Source organism: Lethenteron reissneri, chromosome 61, assembly GCF_015708825.2.
Source record: "Lethenteron reissneri isolate LAM-NWPU_2019-01 chromosome 61, ASM1570882v1, whole genome shotgun sequence".
Taxonomy (NCBI): domain Eukaryota; kingdom Metazoa; phylum Chordata; class Hyperoartia; order Petromyzontiformes; family Petromyzontidae; genus Lethenteron; species Lethenteron reissneri.
Window position 1 is genome coordinate 3,674,755 of NC_083839.1, and position 20,589 is coordinate 3,695,343.

The window sequence follows — 20,589 nt, forward strand, 5'->3', positions numbered from 1 at the left end:
TGCGGAGTTTACAGCTCGCGCCAGTTGAGTCGCTGAAGTCGTCGGCCCGGGTGGAACGATTTGGCCAAAGATGCCGGGTGTCGGCGCGTCACTTGCTTTGCCTCCGGGAGGAGAAATAGCGGAGAGCCCCGAGAAAACACACGTGGTGAGAGACAGAGAGAGAGAGAGAAAACAGAGAGAGAGAGAGAGACAGACAGAGACAGAGAGAGACAGAGAGAGAGACAGAGCGAGACAGAGAGACACACACACAGACAGAGAGAGACAGAGAGACACAAAGGGACAGAGAGACGACCGAGAGAGGGACAGAGAGAGACACACATAGACAGAGAGAGACACACAGAGATAGAGAGAGACACACACACACAGACAGAGAGAGACAGAGAGACACAAAGGGACAGAGAGACGACCGAGAGAGGGACAGAGAGAGAGACACATAGAGACAGAGAGAGACAGAGAGAGATAGGGAGAGACAGAGAGACACAGAGACACAGAGCGACGACCGAGAGAGAGACAGAGAGAGACACACAGAGACAGAGAGAGACACAGAGACAGAGAGACAGAGAGAGAGAGAGACACAGAGACAGAGAGACAGACAGAGAGAGAGAGAGACAGAGACAGAGAGACAACAGAGAGAAAAAAACGTAGACACTCCACACAGAGAGGGCCGCAGCGAGTTGGGAGTCTAACCCAGGCCCCATCGTGCCGCGAGGTCACGGGCGTTTGCCACCGCCACCCGCCTGCTAACCGCGGCCGTCGCTGCGGATTGCCGGGCGCAGGTTTACCGCATCGAGAACCTGGAGCTGCAGCCGGTGGAGAAGAAGTTCCACGGGCAGTTCTACGGCGGGGACTGCTACCTGGTGCTCTACACCTACCTGAAGGCCAACAAGCCCTCCCACCTCATCTACATGTGGCAGGTACGACGGCTACCGCCACCGCTACCACCGACGCCACCACCGCCGCCACCGCCGCCACCGCCGCCACCACCGCCACCACCGCCGCCACCACCGCCACCACCGCCACCACCGCCACCACCACCACCGCCGCCACCGCCGCCACCGCCGCCACCACCACCGCAACCACCACCGCCACCACCGCCACCACCGCCGCAAACACCGCCACCACCGCCACCACCGCCGCCACCACCGCCACCACCGCCGCCACCGCCACCACCACCACCGCCACCACCGCCACCACCGCCGCCACCACCGCCACCACCGCCGCCACCGCCACCACCACCGCCACCACCACCGCAACCACCGCCACCACGACCTAACCCGCAAAAAAACCCTGTATTATGGATCTAAAAGTATGTGATAATAAAATTATAAAATCCATTTTAAAGCGTAATCAAGTAAAAGATAAATTTCGATTTAAAGCTTTCGTGACTGCAGGGATTCATCTTCTTGGTTCTTTCGGTAAAGTCACGTAGAATGGAAATAATAAAATAATAAAAATAAAACATAATATAATAATTCTCACGACGTTTCGGCCACAACGCAAGCAGCCGTCCTCAGGTGAAGAACAGGTCTGTCGGGAAGACTTCAGACTCTGTAAAGTAATAAATAAAATAATGTTACCCCTATCCCCTCCCATTGATGCTGCTAATCCTGCATAATGCACGGGCATAATGACTTTAAACCCCTCTCCAAACAAGTAGTATTAATCGCATATCTGCATTTCCAATAAATATGCAAATTTCTCTTGATATGCAAATTATTTTGTCAAGGCGCTCTTCACCCCTCCATCCCAGCTTAAATAGTCGCTCCAAGCCTGGGGCTTGTTATTCAGACTCTGTCTTCCCGACAGACCTGTTCTTCACCTGAGGACGGCTGCTTGCGTCGTGTCCGAAACGTCGTGAGAATTATTTTATCATGTTTTATTTCAATTACTTCATCATTTCCATTCTACGCGACTTTACCGAAAGAACCAAGAAGAAGTAAATGATAATTAGAAAAAAAAATCAAAACGACACAAACAAACAAAAAACCACCCTGTGACGGACGCGCGATCGACCCACCAGGGCCGGCACGCATCCCGCGACGAGGTGACGGCTTCGGCCTACCAGGCGGTGGAGCTGGACCGCCGCTACGGCGGTGAGCCCACGCAGGTGCGCGTCACCATGGGCAAGGAGCCGCGTCACTTCCTCGCCATCTTCCGCGGGCCCGTGGTCATCTTCGAGGTATCGTGGTCGTCGTTTAGTCAGACTGCTGCGGATTGATTTGACTGCTGCTGCTAATGCTGCTGCTGCTGTAAATGTTCACGTGACGATAGGCGACTTCAACGAGCTGTCATTTGTGATAGCCAGGTCGAGGGCGCTACGGTGGCTTGGAGATGTTAACTAGCTCGCCTGGTATACAGGAGGTCGTGGGTTACATCCCGACCCTGACGCCCGCTGCTGTATATTTGGAGTTTGCGTGTCTCTCTCTTTCTCATCATCATCACGGTGGCTAGGAGATGTTAACTACCTCGCCTGGTATACAGGAGGTCGTGGGTTACATCCCGACCCTGACGCCCGCTGCTGTATATTTGGAGTTTGCGTGTCTCTCTCTCATCATCATCACGGTGGCCAGGAGATGTTAACTACCTCGCCTGGTATACAGGAGGTAGGGCACTGATAAGAGGTTGATAAGTATGTAATAGTGTAGTGTATAGTGTAGTGTATAGTAATGTAGTGTATAGTAGAGTAAGTGTATAGTGACTTTGTAGGATGAACGTTGAGATGTATAAGGGACACGGGGTGACCAAAACGGTCTGATTTGTTCTGTTATAAGGCAGGGGCACTGCTAAGGCGTTGACAGGTATGTAATAGTGTAGTGTATAGTGTAGTGTATAGTAATGTATTGTCGCGTAGAGACTTATATAGTGACTTTGTAGGATGAACGTTGAGATGTATAAGTGTCAAGCGAGGTCTGACTTGTTCTGTAACAAGGCAGGGGCACTGCTAAGGGGTTTCAGCCGTGTGACGGCGAAGATGACGACCCGTCGTTGCGCTCCAACAGGGCGGCACGTCCCGCAAGGGCGGCCAGGAGCTCGAGCGAGCCACCAGGCTCTTCCAGGTGCGAGGGACAGGCAGCCACAACACCAAGGCCATCGAGGTGCCGGCCTGCGCCGGGTCGCTCAACTCCAACGACGTCTTCGTGCTCCAGCAGCCCAACCACTGTGACGTGTGGTGCGGCAAGGTGAGCACGGCACGCCAGAGGTCGCAACCGGCTACCCGATACCCGTACCCTTACCCGATACCCGGCTACCCGTACCCGGCCGGGTACGGGGGTACGGGTACCCATTTGCGACCCTGGCGCGGCCGGGTACGTGTACAGGTAGGCCGTGAGTCACTGGTGAGTCACCGTTTGTCACTCATTTCAGGTAGGGTATGGGTAGCGTACGGGTACCCGTACCCGGCCGGGTACGGGTACCCGTTTGCGACCCTGGTGCGGCCAGGTACGGGTAAGGAATCAAAACCCGTTTGCGACCTCTGTGGCATGCGGGAGATGCCGCGGGGGGCGTCGCGCGCCGGCGATTAGCGAGGTCGGCGGCGTATGGTGCGAGAGAAGTTCAACGTACGTACATAGACTCGCACAGAGACCCGTGGACTCACACAGAGACCCACAGACTCACACAGAGACACATAGACTTACACAGAGACCCATAGACTCACACAGAGACCCATACTCACACAGAGACCCATAGACTCACACAGAGACACATAGACGTACACAGAGACCCATAGACTCACACAGAGACCCATACTCACACAGAGACCCATAGACTCACACAGAGACCCATAGACTCACACAGAGACCCATAGACTCACACAGAGACCCATAGACTCACACAGAGACCCATAGACTCACACAGAGACACATAGACTCACACAGAGACACATAGACTCACACAGAGACACATAGACTCACACAGAGACCCATAGACTCACACAGAGACCCATAGACTCACACAGAGACCCATAGACTCACACAGAGACACATAGACTTACACAGAGACCCATAGACTCACACAGAGACCCGTAGACTCACACAGATATCTATACTCACACAGAGACCCATACTCACATTGATACACATAGACTCACACAGAGACTCGCACAGAGACCCATAGACTCACACAGATATCTATACTCACACAGAGACCCATACTCACATTGATACACATAGACTCACACAGAGACTCGCACAGAGACCCATAGACTCAATTCAGAGAGCAGAGACCCAGATTCACACAGAGACCCATACTCACACAGAGACCCATAGACTCACACAGAAACACGTAGACTCACACAGAAACTCACACAGAGACCCATACTCACACAGAGACCCATAGACTCACACAAAGACTCATAGACTCAACGCAGAGACCAATAGACTCACACAGAGACCCATAGACTCACACAGAGACCCATAGACTCAACGCATAGACCCATAGACTCAACGCATAGACCCATAGACTCCACGCATAGACCCATAGACTCACACAGAGACCCATAATTCGTTGTCCTTCCACGTACCTCCGATTAGCGCGGTTCGCTACGCACACCGTCACCACCGTCACCACCGTCACCATTCCGCCCGCGGTGATTCGCGTCGCCAGGGCTGCAGTGGCGACGAGCGTGAGCTGGGCAAGTCGGTGGCCGGGCTGCTGACCCGCGGCGACAAGGTCACCGTGCTGGAGGGCCAGGAGCCCGTCGACTTCTGGCTGGCCATCGGCGGCAAGGCGGCCTACGCCAGCGACAAGCGGTGGGTGAGCGCGGCGGTGGGGCCCCCCGCGGCCGCGGCCTGAGCGGCGGCACCGTGCGCGGGCCTCGTGTCGGGAACCGGGCACGGACGCCTGCTGTGTATTTGGAGTTTGCGTGTCTCTCTTTCTATCTCGTCACACGTGACCCCGACCGAATCGACTCCCCTCTTTCTCTCTCTCTGTCTGTAAACCTCGGTTTATATTTTCTTCTCAACTCGTAACAGTTGGGGGCAAAACTCAACGATTCTCCAGGTTTTCTGCATTGCTCCCGCAAATAAACGCTCACCAATTGGCCGAGAACACCTTAACAGATGCAGGACTGCAGAGCTTGGCCGAGGTGCATTGCTATGCGGCCATAATCGAACCGATCGTTACGAATCCTCGTACGGTGGTGGATTCATCACGGTTGACGATGATAATGATAACTGCATACCTGTCAACCCATACGGTTCAACCCATATTCTTGTGCAAGGAAATTGAGTTTTCAGGTCCATACGTCGTACAGCCGTTTCACACAGAGACGGAGGCTTCTCGCGGTCAAATCCGGCGACCCGGATTCGATTCCCGGCTTGCGGCCACCAACACCGGCGATGATTGATCTGAACCGGTCCTGGGTCCTCCCCTAGGTCGACCCAGCCTCAAATGAATAGCTGATGCGGTGCGCGAACTTCCCCGTGGCGTGGTGCTGGCCACACGCCCCCTTGTGTGCCGTGGCGGCCTGAATAGGCGCTCGCAAACAGCGCTCGCTGCACGTGATGCCCTGTTAAAGGCCTCGCGTGTCTCCACACATCTGATTAGCTGGGTTAGCTCCGTATGGTGTGAAAGAAGTTCAACATATGGACATGCACAGCACTTCCGATTAGCACCGATGGCTACTTACGTTGCGAAAGTTCAACGTACCATTGGAACCTCATTTGCCAGTAAAAATATGATAAGTGTTTTTTTTACCCTTCTATCTGGCAACAAAACTGACACCTTTTTTTACAAGGAGTCATGTTTACATAGACCACAATACCTGCAGTCATAATGGAAACACAACTCTGATAATGTGTTATGTTTTTTGTTTGCAAAGGTGTCAGTTTTGTTGCCAGGTAGAAGGGTAAAAAAACAATTATCAAGTTCAACGTACATACACAGCACCTCCGATTAGCACCGATGGCTACGTACGGTGCAAAAGAAGTCCAACGTGGGTCCGTGCGATGCGCCCACAGCTTGCAGGAGGAGGCGACGGACTTCATGCCGCGCCTCTTCGAGTGCTCCACGCAGAGCGGCCGCTTCTTCGTCACCGAGGTGGCCGGCTTCACGCAGGACGACCTGGACGAGGATGACGTCATGCTGCTGGACGCCGGCGAAGAGGTGCCGCCACCCCCCCCTCTCCCTCCCCCCCGCCCCCGCCCCTCGCCCCTCTCCTCCCCCTATCCAAACACCCCTCGCCCCTCCCCACCCACCCCGCCGAGGCACCGGGGCGATACTGTGGTGCATCGACGATCGATCTGCGATCGGTGGTCACTGGGTTATTGCCGACGGTGTTGGTCGTGATCTCGCCCTGGGCGCAGCGGGCCGAAGCCTGCCGACACCTCCGGTCGGGGGTGAGGGGGGAGCAGGGAGAGGGGGGGGTAGCAGGGAGCAGGGGGGGGTAGTGGGGGGGAGCAGGGGGGGTAGCAGGGGGGAGCGGGGGGGCGAGTGGGCAGGGGAAGTGGGGGACGGGGGGATCGGTGAGCGGGGAGGGGGGGAGTGGGGAGGGGGGGAGCGGGGAGGGGGGAGCAGGGTTGGTGTGAGCGGGCAGAGGAAGCGGGGGCGGGAGAGCGGTGAGTGTGGGGGGAGCAGGGGGGAGCAGGGGGGGAGCAGGGTGGGGGGGGGGGGAGAGCGGTGAGTGTGGGGGGAGCAGGGGGGAGCGGGAGGTGGAGTGAGGGGGGAGCAGGGTGGTGGGGGGGGGGAGCGGTGAGTTGAGGGGGGGGAGCGAGGGGGGGATCAAGGTGGGGGGAGCGGTGAGTTGGGGGGGGTAGAGCGAGGGGGTGATCAGGGTGGGGGGGGGCGGTGAGTTGGGGGGAGGGAGCGAGGGGGGGGGGACCACGGTGGGGGGAAGAGCCGTGGAGCCATCTCACCATCTCCGTGTACCGACGGTTCTCTCGTTGGATGCCGGCTGGCATTGCCGCCACCGCAGCTCTTCCTGTGGCTGGGCAGCGGAGCGAGCGAGAAGGAGCGCGTGGAGTCGGCCGCCACGGCGAGGGAGTTCCTCAAGTCTCACCCGTCGCAACGGGACCCCGACACCCCCGTGGTGACCGTCAAGCAGGGCTTCGAGCCGCCCACCTTCACCGGGTGGTTCATGGCCTGGGACCACCTCAAGTGGAAGGTGACGCGCGAGCTTCTTCCCCGGCGGTCGCGAGCTCGGCTGTCTGTGGCGTTGGCTGTCTGATACGCTGGCTGTCTGATACGTTGGCTGTCTGTGGCATTGGCTGTCTGATACGTTGGCTGTCTGATATGTTGGTTTTCCGATACGTTGGTTTTCCGATACGTTGGCTGTCTGATACGTTGGCTGTCTGTGGCATTGGCTGTCTGATACGTTGGCTGTCTGATATGTTGGTTTTCCGATACGTTGGTTTTCCGATACGTTGGCTGTCTGATACGTTGGCTGTCTGTGGCATTGGCTGTCTGATACGTTGGCTGTCTGATATGTTGGTTTTCCGATACGTTGGTTTTCCGATACGTTGGCTGTCTGATACGTTGGCTGTCTGTGGCATTGGCTGTCTGATACGTTGGCTGTCTGATATGTTGGTTTTCCGATACGTTGGTTTTCCGATACGTTGGCTGTCTGATACGTTGGCTGTCTGTGGCATTGGCTGTCTGATACGTTGGCTGTCTGTGGCATTGGCTGTCTGATACGTTGGCTGTCTGATATGTTGGTTTTCCGATACGTTGGTTTTCCGATACGTTGGCTGTCTGATACGTTGGCTGTCTGTGGCATTGGCTGTCTGATACGTTGGCTGTCTGTTGCATTGGCTGTCTGATACGTTGGCTGTCTGATATGTTGGTTTTCCGATACGTTGGTTTTCCGATACGTTGGCTGTCTGATACATTGGCTGTCTGTGGCATTGGCTGTCTGATACGTTGGCTGTCTGATACGTTGGCTGTCCGCTATGTTGGCTGTCTGATACGTTGGCTGTCTGATACGTTGGTTTTCCGATACGTTGGTTTTCCGATACATTGGCTGTCTGATACGTTGGCTGTCTGATACATTGGCTGTCTGATACGTTGGCTGTCCGATACGTTGGCTGTCTGATACATTGGCTGTCTGATACGTTGGCTGTCTGATACGTTGGCTGTCTGATACGTTGGCTGTCTAAAACGTTGGCGGTCTGATACGTTGGTTTTCCGATACGTTGGCTGTCTGATACATTGGCTGTCTGATACGTTGGCTGTCTGATACGTTGGCTGTCTGATACGTTGGCTGTCTGATACATTGGCTGTCTGATACAATGGCTGTCCGTGAATGTCATCTGGGAGTCTACATGGCTACTGCGTCGAGAGATAAAGTGATGAGATGAAGTGATGCGTTCTTATAACTTGCAAGTATTTCATAGCTTATTTATGTATTTATTTAAGATAATTCATTAAAAAGGCCAATATCTTTATCTTCCAAATTTGCTATTCACGAGCAAGGAAGAGACCGATAGAGACCCACGACGAACCAGAGACTCGTATAGAACTGTAGAGACCCACAGAGACTCACAGAGACCCACAGATATCCATAGAGACTCATATGTACGTGTGTATGTTGAACTTCTTTTGCACCGTGCTAATCGGAGGTATGAGGGCGGGAGGGTTGGACAAAAAACTAAACTCACAAAAATCAGGTGTAAATATGCGACGCGGTTGATGTTGTCGAGCTGCGTGCACTCGCCTCGTTGCGCGAGCGACGAATCGCCTCCAACCTCCCGTCCGTCATCACAACTCTTATTACCAGGTAATGCCCACTGAACTGCTTTATAGCTCTTTTTCAGAAGCGACCTGGCTTCAAATGATAACTCAATGAAGCGGCTTATCACTGTCGTCGCGTGCAAATGTATCGCAGCCACACATTCCCTAAATGCGTGATATTGATTCTAAATGTGTAGGGAAAAACCGGTGGGGGGGGGGGGGGGGGGGGGTGAAATCCACGTGACCATGGGGAGATAGGGACACCGCAAACTAACTTCAAATATACAGCAGCAGGCGTCAGGTTGGGATCGAACCAGCGACCTCCTGTACACCAGGCGAGGGAGTTAACATCTCCTAACCACCGTGATGATGAGAGAAAGACACGCAAACTCCAAATATACAGCAGCAGGCGTCACAAGGGTTGGGATCGAACCCACGACCTCCTGTATACCTGGCGAGGTAGTTAACATCTCCCAGCCAAAGTGGCCGCCTTCTCATGCCTCCCGTTCACCGTGTCATTCCAGAGCGCCAAGTCTTACGAAGATCTCAAGCTGGAGCTCGGGGATGTGACGGGGATCTCCCAGATCACTGTGGTGAGTTCCACTCCACTCCACCAATGATGGCACCGCTCTCCACCTGCAACCCCACTCCCCCATCTTCCCCCGGTCTCTCTCCCCTGCCTCTTTCTCTCATATTATCACACTTGTGCTGTTTAGATTATGGTCGTCAAACTCCTCGTTCTGTCGGTCGTGCGGTTATCCCTCGAGGAGGCCCGCTGCTGTACTCACTCGTTCTCTGCAACGTTGATGATGTCTGTGCTGTTATTTGTAAACGTGCGTTTCGGGTATCTGGCTGCTGCTCTACATTTCCGCCACTGTGTCGAGCCATCATTTGTGGCCAGGTCGCCTTTCCACAGCTAAGTGGGCCTAACCTGGTAAAAAAAGAAAAAAAATCAAGTTAGTTCTTCGGGAAGCGAAATCTCGCTTCTCCCGCGGGGGTCACGGCACGGAATATCGACGGCCACTCGCCCCCTCGTCCCGGCAGGACATGAACAACAAGGCGAGCGTCGGGGGTCAAAGCAAGCCGGGCGGCGGAAGCGGCAAGGCGGCAGCAGCCACCGCCGGCGGTGGCGGCAAAGTCGCCGGCGCCAAGGCGTCCTCGGGGAGCAAGTTGCCGGGAGTCGGAGCGCCGGGGCTCCAGCCGCAAGGCTACAAGAGCGCCGCGGACGAGAAGGCCTCCGCCAAGATCGCCGACGTCGGCGGCGGCGGAGGGGGCGGCGCTACCCAGAATTCCGTGGGAGGCGCGAGGCAGACGACGAGCGCCGGTGCGGGGACCGGAGCCGGAGCCGGCGGGGCGGTGGCAGCTCAACCAGGCCACGGCGGGGGTCACCAGCCCGGCGGGAATGAGGTGGACGGCGCCCACTCAGGGCCCTACCCCCCGGAGTGCCTCGTGAACGTCGCGACGGAGGATCTGCCTCCTGGCGTGGACCCCAGCAAGAAAGAGGTGAGTAGCGGGGACGGTGGTGCGGCATGCGCAGTGGGGACCGGCCAGTTCTCTGTGCACTCGTAGATGTGAGACTAGGCTCTAAGGAAAGCTGTCTCGGGTGTGGACCGTTGTAAGTAAATTACGAGGCGAGGGGGAGGTGGAACGTGTATTTCTAGAGAGGCAACAAGTTTGGACTTGTGTGTGACGGTGGCCGTGTGGTGGCTGCCTGTGGCTCGTGGCCTGGGCCTTTCGGGAGGTTTTCAAAAATGAGGAATGCACCATTGGAACCTCATTTGCCAGTAGCAAAATATGATAATTGTTTTTTGACCCTTTTTTCTGGCAACAAAACTGACACCTTTTCGTGCGCCTTTTGGCGTCATCTGGTCCAACACCATGTGAGACTAGGCTCTAAGGAAAGCTGTCTCGGGTGTGGACCAATCAATTTCAAGGACAATGCAGAACATCATCAGAGTTGTGTTTTTTGTTTGCTTTCCGACTGCAGGTTTTGTGGTCAATGCAAACATGACTCCTTGTAAAAAAGGTGTCAGTTTTGTTGCCAGATAAAAGGGCAAAAAAAACAATTTTCAATTATCATGAGGAATGCAATCACTGACTTGTCGCCACCTCGTCTTCTCCGACTTCTTCTCCTTCTACGAACACTGATCATCATAAATAATATTCAGGGCCTACCTTGGCTCCTCCCACCCTCAACCAGTATTTATACAAATACTGTGTCCTTGGAATCTCTCTCACTTGATACAGCTATCGTGCTGTGACCGTTCCACCTGAAGACGGAAGCTTGTGTTGCCTCCGAAACGTCGTGATTTTTACTTATTTTACTTTTAATAATTTAAATGTTTTACCTACGTGACTTTACCGAAACAACCTAAGAATACTGATCATCTTCGCATCGTCTCCGCCCGTCCCCCGCCGTGCTCCCCCCAGGTCTACCTCGGCAGCGAGGACTTCGAGAGGATCTTTGAAATGTCTCCATCGGAGTTCGCCGGCCTGCCCCAGTGGAGGCAGAAAGAGCTGAAGAAAGCCAAGGGCCTCTTCTGATGAGAGCGCAGCGGCACGGCAGAAGCACCTGGGACGTCATCTCATCTCATCCCCCCTCACCCCCCTACCCTCCCCCCCCCGGCTGCAATCTTAGCCAATGGGAGGCCACCTTTCTCCCCCCAGTGGTAGTTGTTCCTGGCAGTAGGATGGGAGGGTCGATGTTACTCTCCCGTTCGTGTGTGTGGGAAGCGGTTAGCGCTACGCTGCGCTACGAACCCGGCGACCCGGGTTCGATTGCCGCTCACGGCCAACACCGGTGACAATTATCCGGTCCTGGGCCTCCCCTGGGTCGACTCAGCCTGAAATGAGTACCCGGTGCGATGCGTAAACATCGCCACTGGGGAGACAAAGGCGGCCGGGCGTGGTGCTGGCCAACCACACCCTTGTGTGCCGTTTCGGCCTTCGTAGGTGCTACTCGCTAACAGCCCTTGCCCCAACAGTCTGTGTACAGGCTACACGGGGGATCTTTGTCTTTGTGCTTTGTACGTGCTGTTTTTTTTTTGTTTTTCATCCGAATTAAATTTTTACCAAATTTGGAACATTATGGACCATGGTCTTCCGCGTGGTTGGCTCGCAGCCGTTTTCGAGCGCTGACAACGAGAGTTTACGCGGGGTGAAAAACAACGGGATAATTGAAAATAATAACGATGTTTTTGCTCACTTTAGTTTTCCTGACGCCTGCTGTATATTTGGAGTTTGCGTGTGTCTCTCTCATCATCATCACGGTGGCTAGGAGACGTTAACTACCTCGCCTGGTATACAGGAGGTCGTGGGTTCAATCCCGACCCTGACGCCTGCTGCTGTGTATTTGGAGAGGAATATTGGCATTCCGGCCGTCCTTCCGCAGAAAATAACGATCTTTACAATAAGCGGCCTTCACGGATTATCATGACGCGTCGCACCTCGGCAGCGTTGCCCCCGACTTCCCTTACAACGGCGACGCTTCGCAAGACAGGCAACGCCTGAGTTCGAGTTAATTTTGATCCGTTGCGCCAGCGTTTCCTCCGCTAATTCCCAGAGGTGATGGCCCGCTTTCGCCGATAAGACAAAGTCAGCGCGCGAGGCCACGCCACGCCATCTGACACCATTTGGTTCGTCGGCTTTCAACGCGCAGGCTTTCGCCACCAATATTTTCCCGTGGTGACCGTTGTGGGGCTTAACTCTCCAACGCTCAACCCGTGTGCGCCGAAGTAGGAACTCATTGGCGCGTTTTGTGCTACGTGCCAAACCTTGCTGTTTGGCTGCGGCGGGTTTAAGGACGCGTTTTTATTTACGAGATCTAACCCAAAAACTCTCATGAAAACCATTGTTGTGGTTTGACAGTAGCACGACGATGATGATGATGGGGTGTTGTCACTGTTTGTGTGTGGTCGTGGGGGGGGGGGGGGGGGGGCACGTCAGGGGCCGCACTAAAGGCCACCAGGGAGACCGTCAGTGGCCCCGTGGGGGCCTTGCAGTGAAGGCCCACAGCGTCACGCGGATGGCACTTCCCGTTGAGCCGGTCGTTGCCGCGGCTGTCTTGCACGAGAGGTGCACGGCGTTGCTTGAGCCACGGAGACATCAACAACAACAACAGCGGAGACAACAACAAAGACAACAACAACAACAAACACAACAACAACAGAGACAAAAAATAACAACAGACACAACAACTACGGAGACAAAAGCCACAGAGATAACAACAAGTGACAACAACAACAGAGAAAACAACAACAGAGACAACAACAAAAACAACAACAGAGACAAAAAAACAACAACAGACAACAACAACAGAGACAACAACAACATACACAACAACAGAGACAAAAAAACAACAACAACAGACACAACAACAACGGATACAAAAGCAACAGAGATAACAACAAGAGACAAAACAATCATTGGAAAGATGTGATTAACCATGCAAAAAAGATTTAACTACACTTAGTTGGCCAATTTTATTTGACAGACTTAGAGCAGGTTTACCATGTTTAGCAGAGGTGGGACAAAGTCATTGTTATGCAAGTCCAAGTCGAGTCTCAAGTCATCAAATTCATGACTCGAGTCTGACTCGAGTCCAAGTCACATGACTCGAGTCCACACCTCAGAGGTGGGACAAAGTCATTGTTATGCAAGTCCAAGTCGAGTCTCAAGTCATCAAATTCATGACTCGAGTCTGACTCGAGTCCAAGTCACATGACTCGAGTCCACACCTCTGATGTTTAGTGGTTGTCTCCTTGTCACAGGTTGAGTCACAAACCGTACCTCTCCATAACAAAGGCTCACCCTCTTAAGCCTCACCTTACCATATGAATAAAAAGTGTGCTGTACGTGCCCCCCCCCTCTCCAACCATTATATAAACGGAGTGGTAGCTCCTGCAATCTCTCATTTACTTGATACAGCTGTCGTGGCTGTGACGGTTCCACCTGAAGACGGAAGCTTGTGTTGCCTCCGAAACGTCGTGATTTTAATTTTCTTTTTCTTTTATTAATTTTAATGTTTTACCTACGTGACTTTACCGAAAAAACCTAAGAACACAGACAAAACAACCACAGAGATGACAACAGCGACAAAAAACGACAACATAGACAATAACAACAACAACAAGAAGAATGTCAACCGCCTCACTGCCCTCTTCAAGGGATAACGCACAAGACGAGAGAGGCGTTGAAACGGTGGTTGGAGGAAACGCACGCAAATCTTAGAAGACGCAGCGAGAGACACCAGGAAAAGGGTTCGCAAGTGCAAATTTTTGCCGTGTGGCTTGGTGTTGCCGTGTGGCTAGGTACAGGTGTAGTATGAGTAGAGACTCCTGACTCTATAGGAGATACGACTGACTCTATTGTATGTAGGGTGTGTAGGCATATATGCCTTCAAATTGTATTTATTTTTTGTTTGGGGAGGTCGACAATTGTTGTAGACCTGTTGAATCAACTTTTTTACCCCCACTTCTGGGAGGGAGGGGAGTGCACTCTCTAACTTTTTGATTCAGGCCTTCTGAAACATCTCATTATTTCATTGACGGACAAAACAGAACGCCGGGCTTTTATAATGGATTTGGACCACGACATGAAAAACAAGAATGGGCTTTATCCTTTCGGGCAAATGAAATCAGGAGGTGAAGAAACGATATCAATTTGATGTAGCTGCCTACCCAGAGCTATAAATGCTCTGATACGTGCATTGTCTTAGGAACTGCTCGCCTTTTAGCAACCTCTGGTCTGACACTGTTGAAACTAGGCCCCTAAAGAAGGCAGTCTCTGCTGTAGGCCAATACGTTTCTAAGACAATGCAGATATTATCAGAGCCATGTTTGTTTGCATGTTCACCACAAGTACGTCTGTGTGTGGTTAACGCAATACTTGATTCCTTACAAAAGGTTTATTTTTGGTCTTTAGACATCTGAACACAACTCCTGTTTTGTTGCCGGAAATGGGCCATCCATTTAGTACGCAAACATCTGCCAAAACTTGACCCCTCCCCCCCCTCCCTGTACGCACGTGGCCTTTTTACTTCCCGCCCACCTGCGTACGTACGCTTGATGCACACACCCCCCCCCCCCGAATCGATTCGAACGGCCGATATTTAATCAGAAACGATCAAGGATTAACAATATTGACGTGTTTCAGCAAACAGATAGTCCACCACCGGACTATCTAACTCATGTGAAGGCCAATGTAGACAAACATTATTATCGAGGATTCACCCCCCTCTCCCGTTTCCTATGCGTACATTGTCAGTAGACCCCCTATACGCAAGCGAACGCATTTGGGTTAACCCCGCCTCCCCGCTCCATGCGTACGTACTAAATGGATGGCCCCAAAGGGGATAAAACCTCTTCTTAGTTTTCATACTTTGATACCGGCAAAAAAAAAAAGGTCCCGTGATTGGACCACGACGCCGACTCTTTTGCAGATCGGGTCCACGGTGATCTTGAAAAAGAAAACATCGTCAACGGCTAAGCGGGACGGCGCGGGGTTTGCGGTATTTACTAGGGCAGCCGCGGGGGGTGCGAACCACGCACAGACCTCTGCAACAAGCACCACACGTGAACGCGACCGAATCGACTCTCCTCTCTCTCTCTGTAAATCTCGGTTTATATTTTCTTCTCAACTATAACAGTTGGGGGCAAAACGATTGCTTTGCTCTCAGCGGCAGCGTTGTGTAAGAGAGGGGGGGACATTTATTGAGAACCATCCCCAAAAGGCCCAGGCCACGAGCTACAGGCAGCCACCGAACGGCCACCGTCACACACAAGTCCAAACTTGTTGCCTCTCGAGAAATGTACGTGTCGCCCCCCCCCCCTTGCCTCGTCACTTACTTACAACGAATGTTAATAAAATGCAGAAAAATCGACGAGACAATCGAGGTTAGTTTTATGTCGCGGATGGCAGACCTGTGAAGATGAAAAGGGTGCCACGGTGGCGAGATGTTAACTACCTCGCCTGGTAAACAGGAGGTCGTGGGTTCGATCCCGACGCTGACGCGTGCTACTGTGTATTTGGAGTTTGCGTCTCTCTCTCTCTCATCATCATCACGGTGGCTAGGAGATGTTAACTACCTCGCCTGGTCTACAGGAGGTCGTTGGTTCGATCTCGACCCTGACACCTGCTGCTGTATATTTTGACTTTGCATGTCACTCTCTCTCTCTCATCATCACGGTGGCTATGAGATGTTAACGACCTCGCCTGGTCTACAGGAGGTCGTTGGTTCGATCTCGACCCTGACGCCTGCTGCTGTATATTTGGAGTTTGCGTGTCTCTCTCTCTCATCGTCATCACGGTGGCTAGGAGATGTTAACTACCTCGCCTGGTATACAGGAGATCGTGGGTTCGATCCCGACCCTGACGCCTGGTGCTGTATATTTGGAGTTTGCGTGTGTCTCTCTGTCATCATCATCATCATCACAGTGGCGAGGAGATGTTAACTACCTCGTATGGTATACAGGAGGTCGTGGGTTCGATCCCAGCCCTGACACCTGCTGTATATTTGGAGTTTGCGTGTCTCTCTCTCTCATCATCATCACGGTGGCGAGGAGATGTTAACTACCTCGCCTGGTATACAGGAGGTCGTGGGTTCGACCCCGACCCTGACGCCTGCTGTATATTTTTAATTTGCGTGTCTCTCTTCCTGTGGTCGCGTGGCTTTTTCTAGAATCAACGTCACGCGTTCATGGGTATTTGGCTGCTATCAATGTCCCCATGATGATGATGCGCCACTTCGTTGAGCTATCATTTTTGACAGCCAGGTCGCTTCTGAAAACGAGCTACATAGCTCAGAGGGGGCTTATCTGGTAAAAAAAAAAAATTCCAGGGCATGGGTCAAGGCAAAGGTGAACCCGGGTAAGATGGAGCTCACCTCATGGCGTTGTTGAGAACAGATTTTTTTTTCAGATGTCTGCCCGTCACCAGAAGACCTCCACATAATCCGAAAAGTTGCTTCCGAGGGAAAAATTCCTTACACCTACTACTAGTGAGAATGTATTTATGGAAACTATTGCCTTTTATTTGTTGTTGTTGTTTAAATGTCCACCAACTTCCACAGAAGTACTTTTATTACCCAGGACAGTCCATTCGCCAGGGCCACGTGGTCACGCCATGGGACAAGTGTAACCACTTATTCATCTTCTTGGTTCTTTCGGTAAAGTCACGTAGAAGGGAAATAATAAAATAATAAAAAGAAAACATAATAAAATAATTCTCACGACGTTTCGGCCACAACGCAAGCACGAAAGCTTCAAATCAAGATTGAACCACTTATTTTTTACATGCAAGTTCACTACAGCAGCAAGGTCATAACTAAACACATTCCTGCGGAGGGAGCTGGTAGGAACGTTGGGTTGCTCGGTCAATGGCCTGCAGGGTCAACGGCGGCGTGGTGTATTCCGCAAATATGCCCGACTGTGAGGGCGGGCACAAGCCGGCGTGAGTAGGTGAAACGTTGAGTTTTATAAGGGCACCACGGGGTGACCAGCCCCTCCCCACCCAGCCCCACCCCTCCCACCCCCCACCCAGCCCCACCCTCCCCACCCAGCCCCTCCTCACCCTCCCCCTCCCCACCCAGCCCCTCCCTCCCCACCCAGCCCCTCCCTCCCCACCCAGCCCCTCCCTGCACGACGGACACAATAATCCCCTGTAATAGGACAATCAATAGAGCTATTTAAATCTTTGCCCTCAAAAGTCACCTCTCTAAAAATATCCTCTCCCCCCCCCCCGGCCATAGTTTTGGTTATTTACAACTGCTGGCTCCATCTGATTTCTACTGCTTTCCGTACGCGGCGGCGCAAATATAAATTACAAATGTAAATTAGTATTATTATCATCATGGGACCTTTTAGCCAGTACTGACGATATAGCTTCTCAGCCCGAGCTCTAAATGCTCTGCTACGCGTGGCATTGTCTGTGCACTGTTCGCCTTTCGGCGCTGTCCTCTGGTCTGACACTGGTGGTGAGATGAGGCCCTGAAGAAGGCTGCTGCCTCTGGCGTCGGCCAATCCGTTTCAAGGTCAATGCAAACATCATCAGAGCCCTGTTCGTTTGCATGTTTATCGCAAGTACTGTACGTGGTTAATGCAGTAACGTGATCCCTTGCAAAAGGTTTCTATTTGGTGAACATCTTAACATCAATACTCTTTGGTTTTTTCGGTAAAGTCACGTAGGTAAAAAAATATATATTTTTTTACCTACGTGACTTTACCGAAAAAAAACAAAGAATAAAATTAAAAAAAAATTCTTTTTTTTTTTTACCTACGTGACTTTACCGAAAAAACCAAGAGTATGGACCATTACAGTCACGATAACTTCAAATCTAGAATCTTAACACAACTCCTGTTGTATTGCCAGAAAGGGTGAAACCTTTCCTTATTTGTAATACTTTGATACTGACAAATAGGGCTCCCATGATGAAGCTTCTCACCCCGAGCTATACATTCTCTGAGACGTGTGGCATTGCCTTGGCACTGTTCAACTGTTGACCTTCTCTGGTCTTACACCAGCGAGACTCGTCCATGAAGGTTGCTGGTGTGTAGGGCCAATCAGTTTCAAGGTCAATGCATATATTACACTGGTCAACACACTTTTTCTGGCATAAGGTATTCCAACGGTTTTAAGGTAATTTTGGGGTGCTGATTCCAAATCTGGCATCAGTTTTTGTCTATCACATCAGGTTTTGAGATATCAAATATTGCATTTTCAATAAAAACTGCAGAAGAAAAAGATTAAATAAATGTGGATATCTACATAAAATGATATTATAAACACACTATCCTAAAAATACAGCACCATATTTTAACACTAAAGCAGTCACTGACTCGCAATAACTTGCAATCATAAGTGACAGAGTTAGTTTCGGGTAAAATCAATGAAAATGGGGTATGCCGATAGCATAAAAATGAGATGTGATAGAGCAAATCTGAGATCAGATTTGGAATCAGCACCCTGAAATTAGTATAAAACAGCTGCAAATGTCCAGGCCAGAAAAAGTTTTTTTTTTTTAACCAGTGTTATCAGAGCATGTTGGTTTGCATGTTCACTACAGGTACCGTGTAGTTGATAGGGACGTAATTGCCTTGCAAAAAGCATCTTACTTGGTGTTCGAACGTCTTAACACCACCCGTTTCAATGGCAGAAAAGGGTAATAAAACCTATTCTTACTTTTCACATCATCATTATTCATCGCACTGCTGTCGCTTATGAAACGTGGGCCCACTTTTATATATTTTTTGCCCAATCCTGGCCCAGCGTTCTCAACAATTCATGAAATGAAATAAACGCCGAACACGTGGGTGGGATAGATCTCTGTGCGATGACGAATGGCCCATTGCCTGAAACGTCGCTTATTTCACATACACGACAACAACAACAACCGCCATTCGCCACTGAGGTGCGGTGACGTCACCGCGGCGCTTGTGCCAGGCTAGGTGCACGTTAAGGCCACGTGAAGTGTTGAAGGCCCGCTGCCAGGAGGTCAAGTGGCAGACCCTGCAGGTGCCACGGGTCGACTGACTGAGACGAGTGGCCGATGCACCGTCTGTGCGACAACTTGCTGTGTTTTAGCCGCCCGGCGCTCCGCTCGTTGTTGTATACAAAGACAGAGGTTCCCCGTATAGCCTAAATAGACTGTTGGGGCAAGTGCTCTTAGCGAGTACCTATGAAGGCTGGCACGGCACACAAGGGGATGGGTGGCCAACACCAAAGATCCCCCGTATAGCCTTAATGAACTGTTGGGGCAAGTGCTGTTAGCGAGTACCTATGAAGGCTGGCACGGAACACGAGGGGGTGGGTGGCCGACACCACGGCCGGCCGCCTTTGTCTCCCTAGTGGCGATGTTTACGCATCGCACCAGGTACTCATTTGAGGCTGAGCCAACGCCACACATACACAAGCACACACACGCACGCACGTGCGTTCACTTTAGGGCAATGTTATCGAGGAATGTGGTTTATTTCTTTTCCCTTTCGTATATTTTTCGCATTGGTCGCATTCTTAACATGACCAGGTCCTCCTTCCTTCCCATGCATATTGTCAGATCCCTCTAAGGCAGGAAGGGGGGGGGGGCTCGATGGTAAACAGCTTGAGTCCGCGTCTTCGGGCTAACGATTTCATTCACTTTGTGACCTTTTCCCATGACGTGTTCCCATTGGCAAGCCTCCATGTATCCAAATAAAGCCATGCCGAGCCTGGGAGCCACACAATTTATCTGCTTGGATGGAGCTGTCAGCTTTCGAGTTGAGGAAATAAACAAATAAATGAAGGGTGGGTGAGTGTGGTGGTGGTGGAGCGGAAGCCACCACAAAACAAAGATTGAACTATATTAATAGGGTTTTACCGTTTCAACTGGTACAAAACTGACACCTTTATACAAGGCATCATGTTTGCAATAACCACAACACAAGCAGTCAAAATGCAAACAAAACGAAACAACTCTGATAATGATAATGATATGGACCTATCAACTTCAAGGGCAGTGCATATCATTATCATTATCAGAGTTGTTTCTTTTTGTTTGCATTTTGACTGCTTGTGTTGTGGTTATTGCAAACATGATGCCTTGTATAAAGGTGTCAGTTTTTGTACCAGTTGAAAGGGTAACAACCTATTACTATATTTTGCCACTGGTAAAGGAGATGTCTCATAAAGATTGAACTATTTTTTTATTTTACCAGGTAAGACCCATTGAGATGCAATATATAGCTCGTTTTTAGAAGTGACCTGGTTATCACAAATGATAGCTCAACGAAGTGGCATATCATCATCATCACGTGGACATTTAAAAGCAGCCACATACTCGAAACGCGTGATGTTGATTTTAAATGTGCAGGGGAAAACCGGAGGACCCGGAAAAGAATTCAAGCCACCACGGGGAGAGAGACACGCAAACTCCAAATATACAGCAGCAGGCAT

General features: G+C 51.5%; 1 protein-coding gene across 2 annotated transcripts in view; it reads left to right on the forward strand.

Annotated features, from left to right (window-relative positions):
• The window catches only part of LOC133358331 (villin-1-like), a 35,621-nt gene extending 23,044 nt beyond the window's left edge, over nt 1–12,577 (forward strand). The window contains exons 13-21 of one of the 2 annotated variants that reach the window (XM_061576599.1): nt 777–914; nt 2,021–2,179; nt 3,000–3,179; nt 4,603–4,748; nt 5,958–6,102; nt 6,911–7,099; nt 9,189–9,257; nt 9,709–10,167; nt 11,095–12,576. In XM_061576599.1, coding sequence (XP_061432583.1) covers nt 777–914; nt 2,021–2,179; nt 3,000–3,179; nt 4,603–4,748; nt 5,958–6,102; nt 6,911–7,099; nt 9,189–9,257; nt 9,709–10,167; nt 11,095–11,208 — 1,599 coding nt within the window. In that variant the 3' untranslated portion in view covers nt 11,209–12,576. Of the gene's footprint in view, nt 1–776; nt 915–2,020; nt 2,180–2,999; nt 3,180–4,602; nt 4,749–5,957; nt 6,103–6,910; nt 7,100–9,188; nt 9,258–9,708; nt 10,168–11,094 lie in introns of both variants that reach the window. The other variant, XM_061576600.1, reaches the window with a different exon arrangement.
• The last annotated feature ends 8,012 nt before the right edge of the window (nt 12,578–20,589 follow it).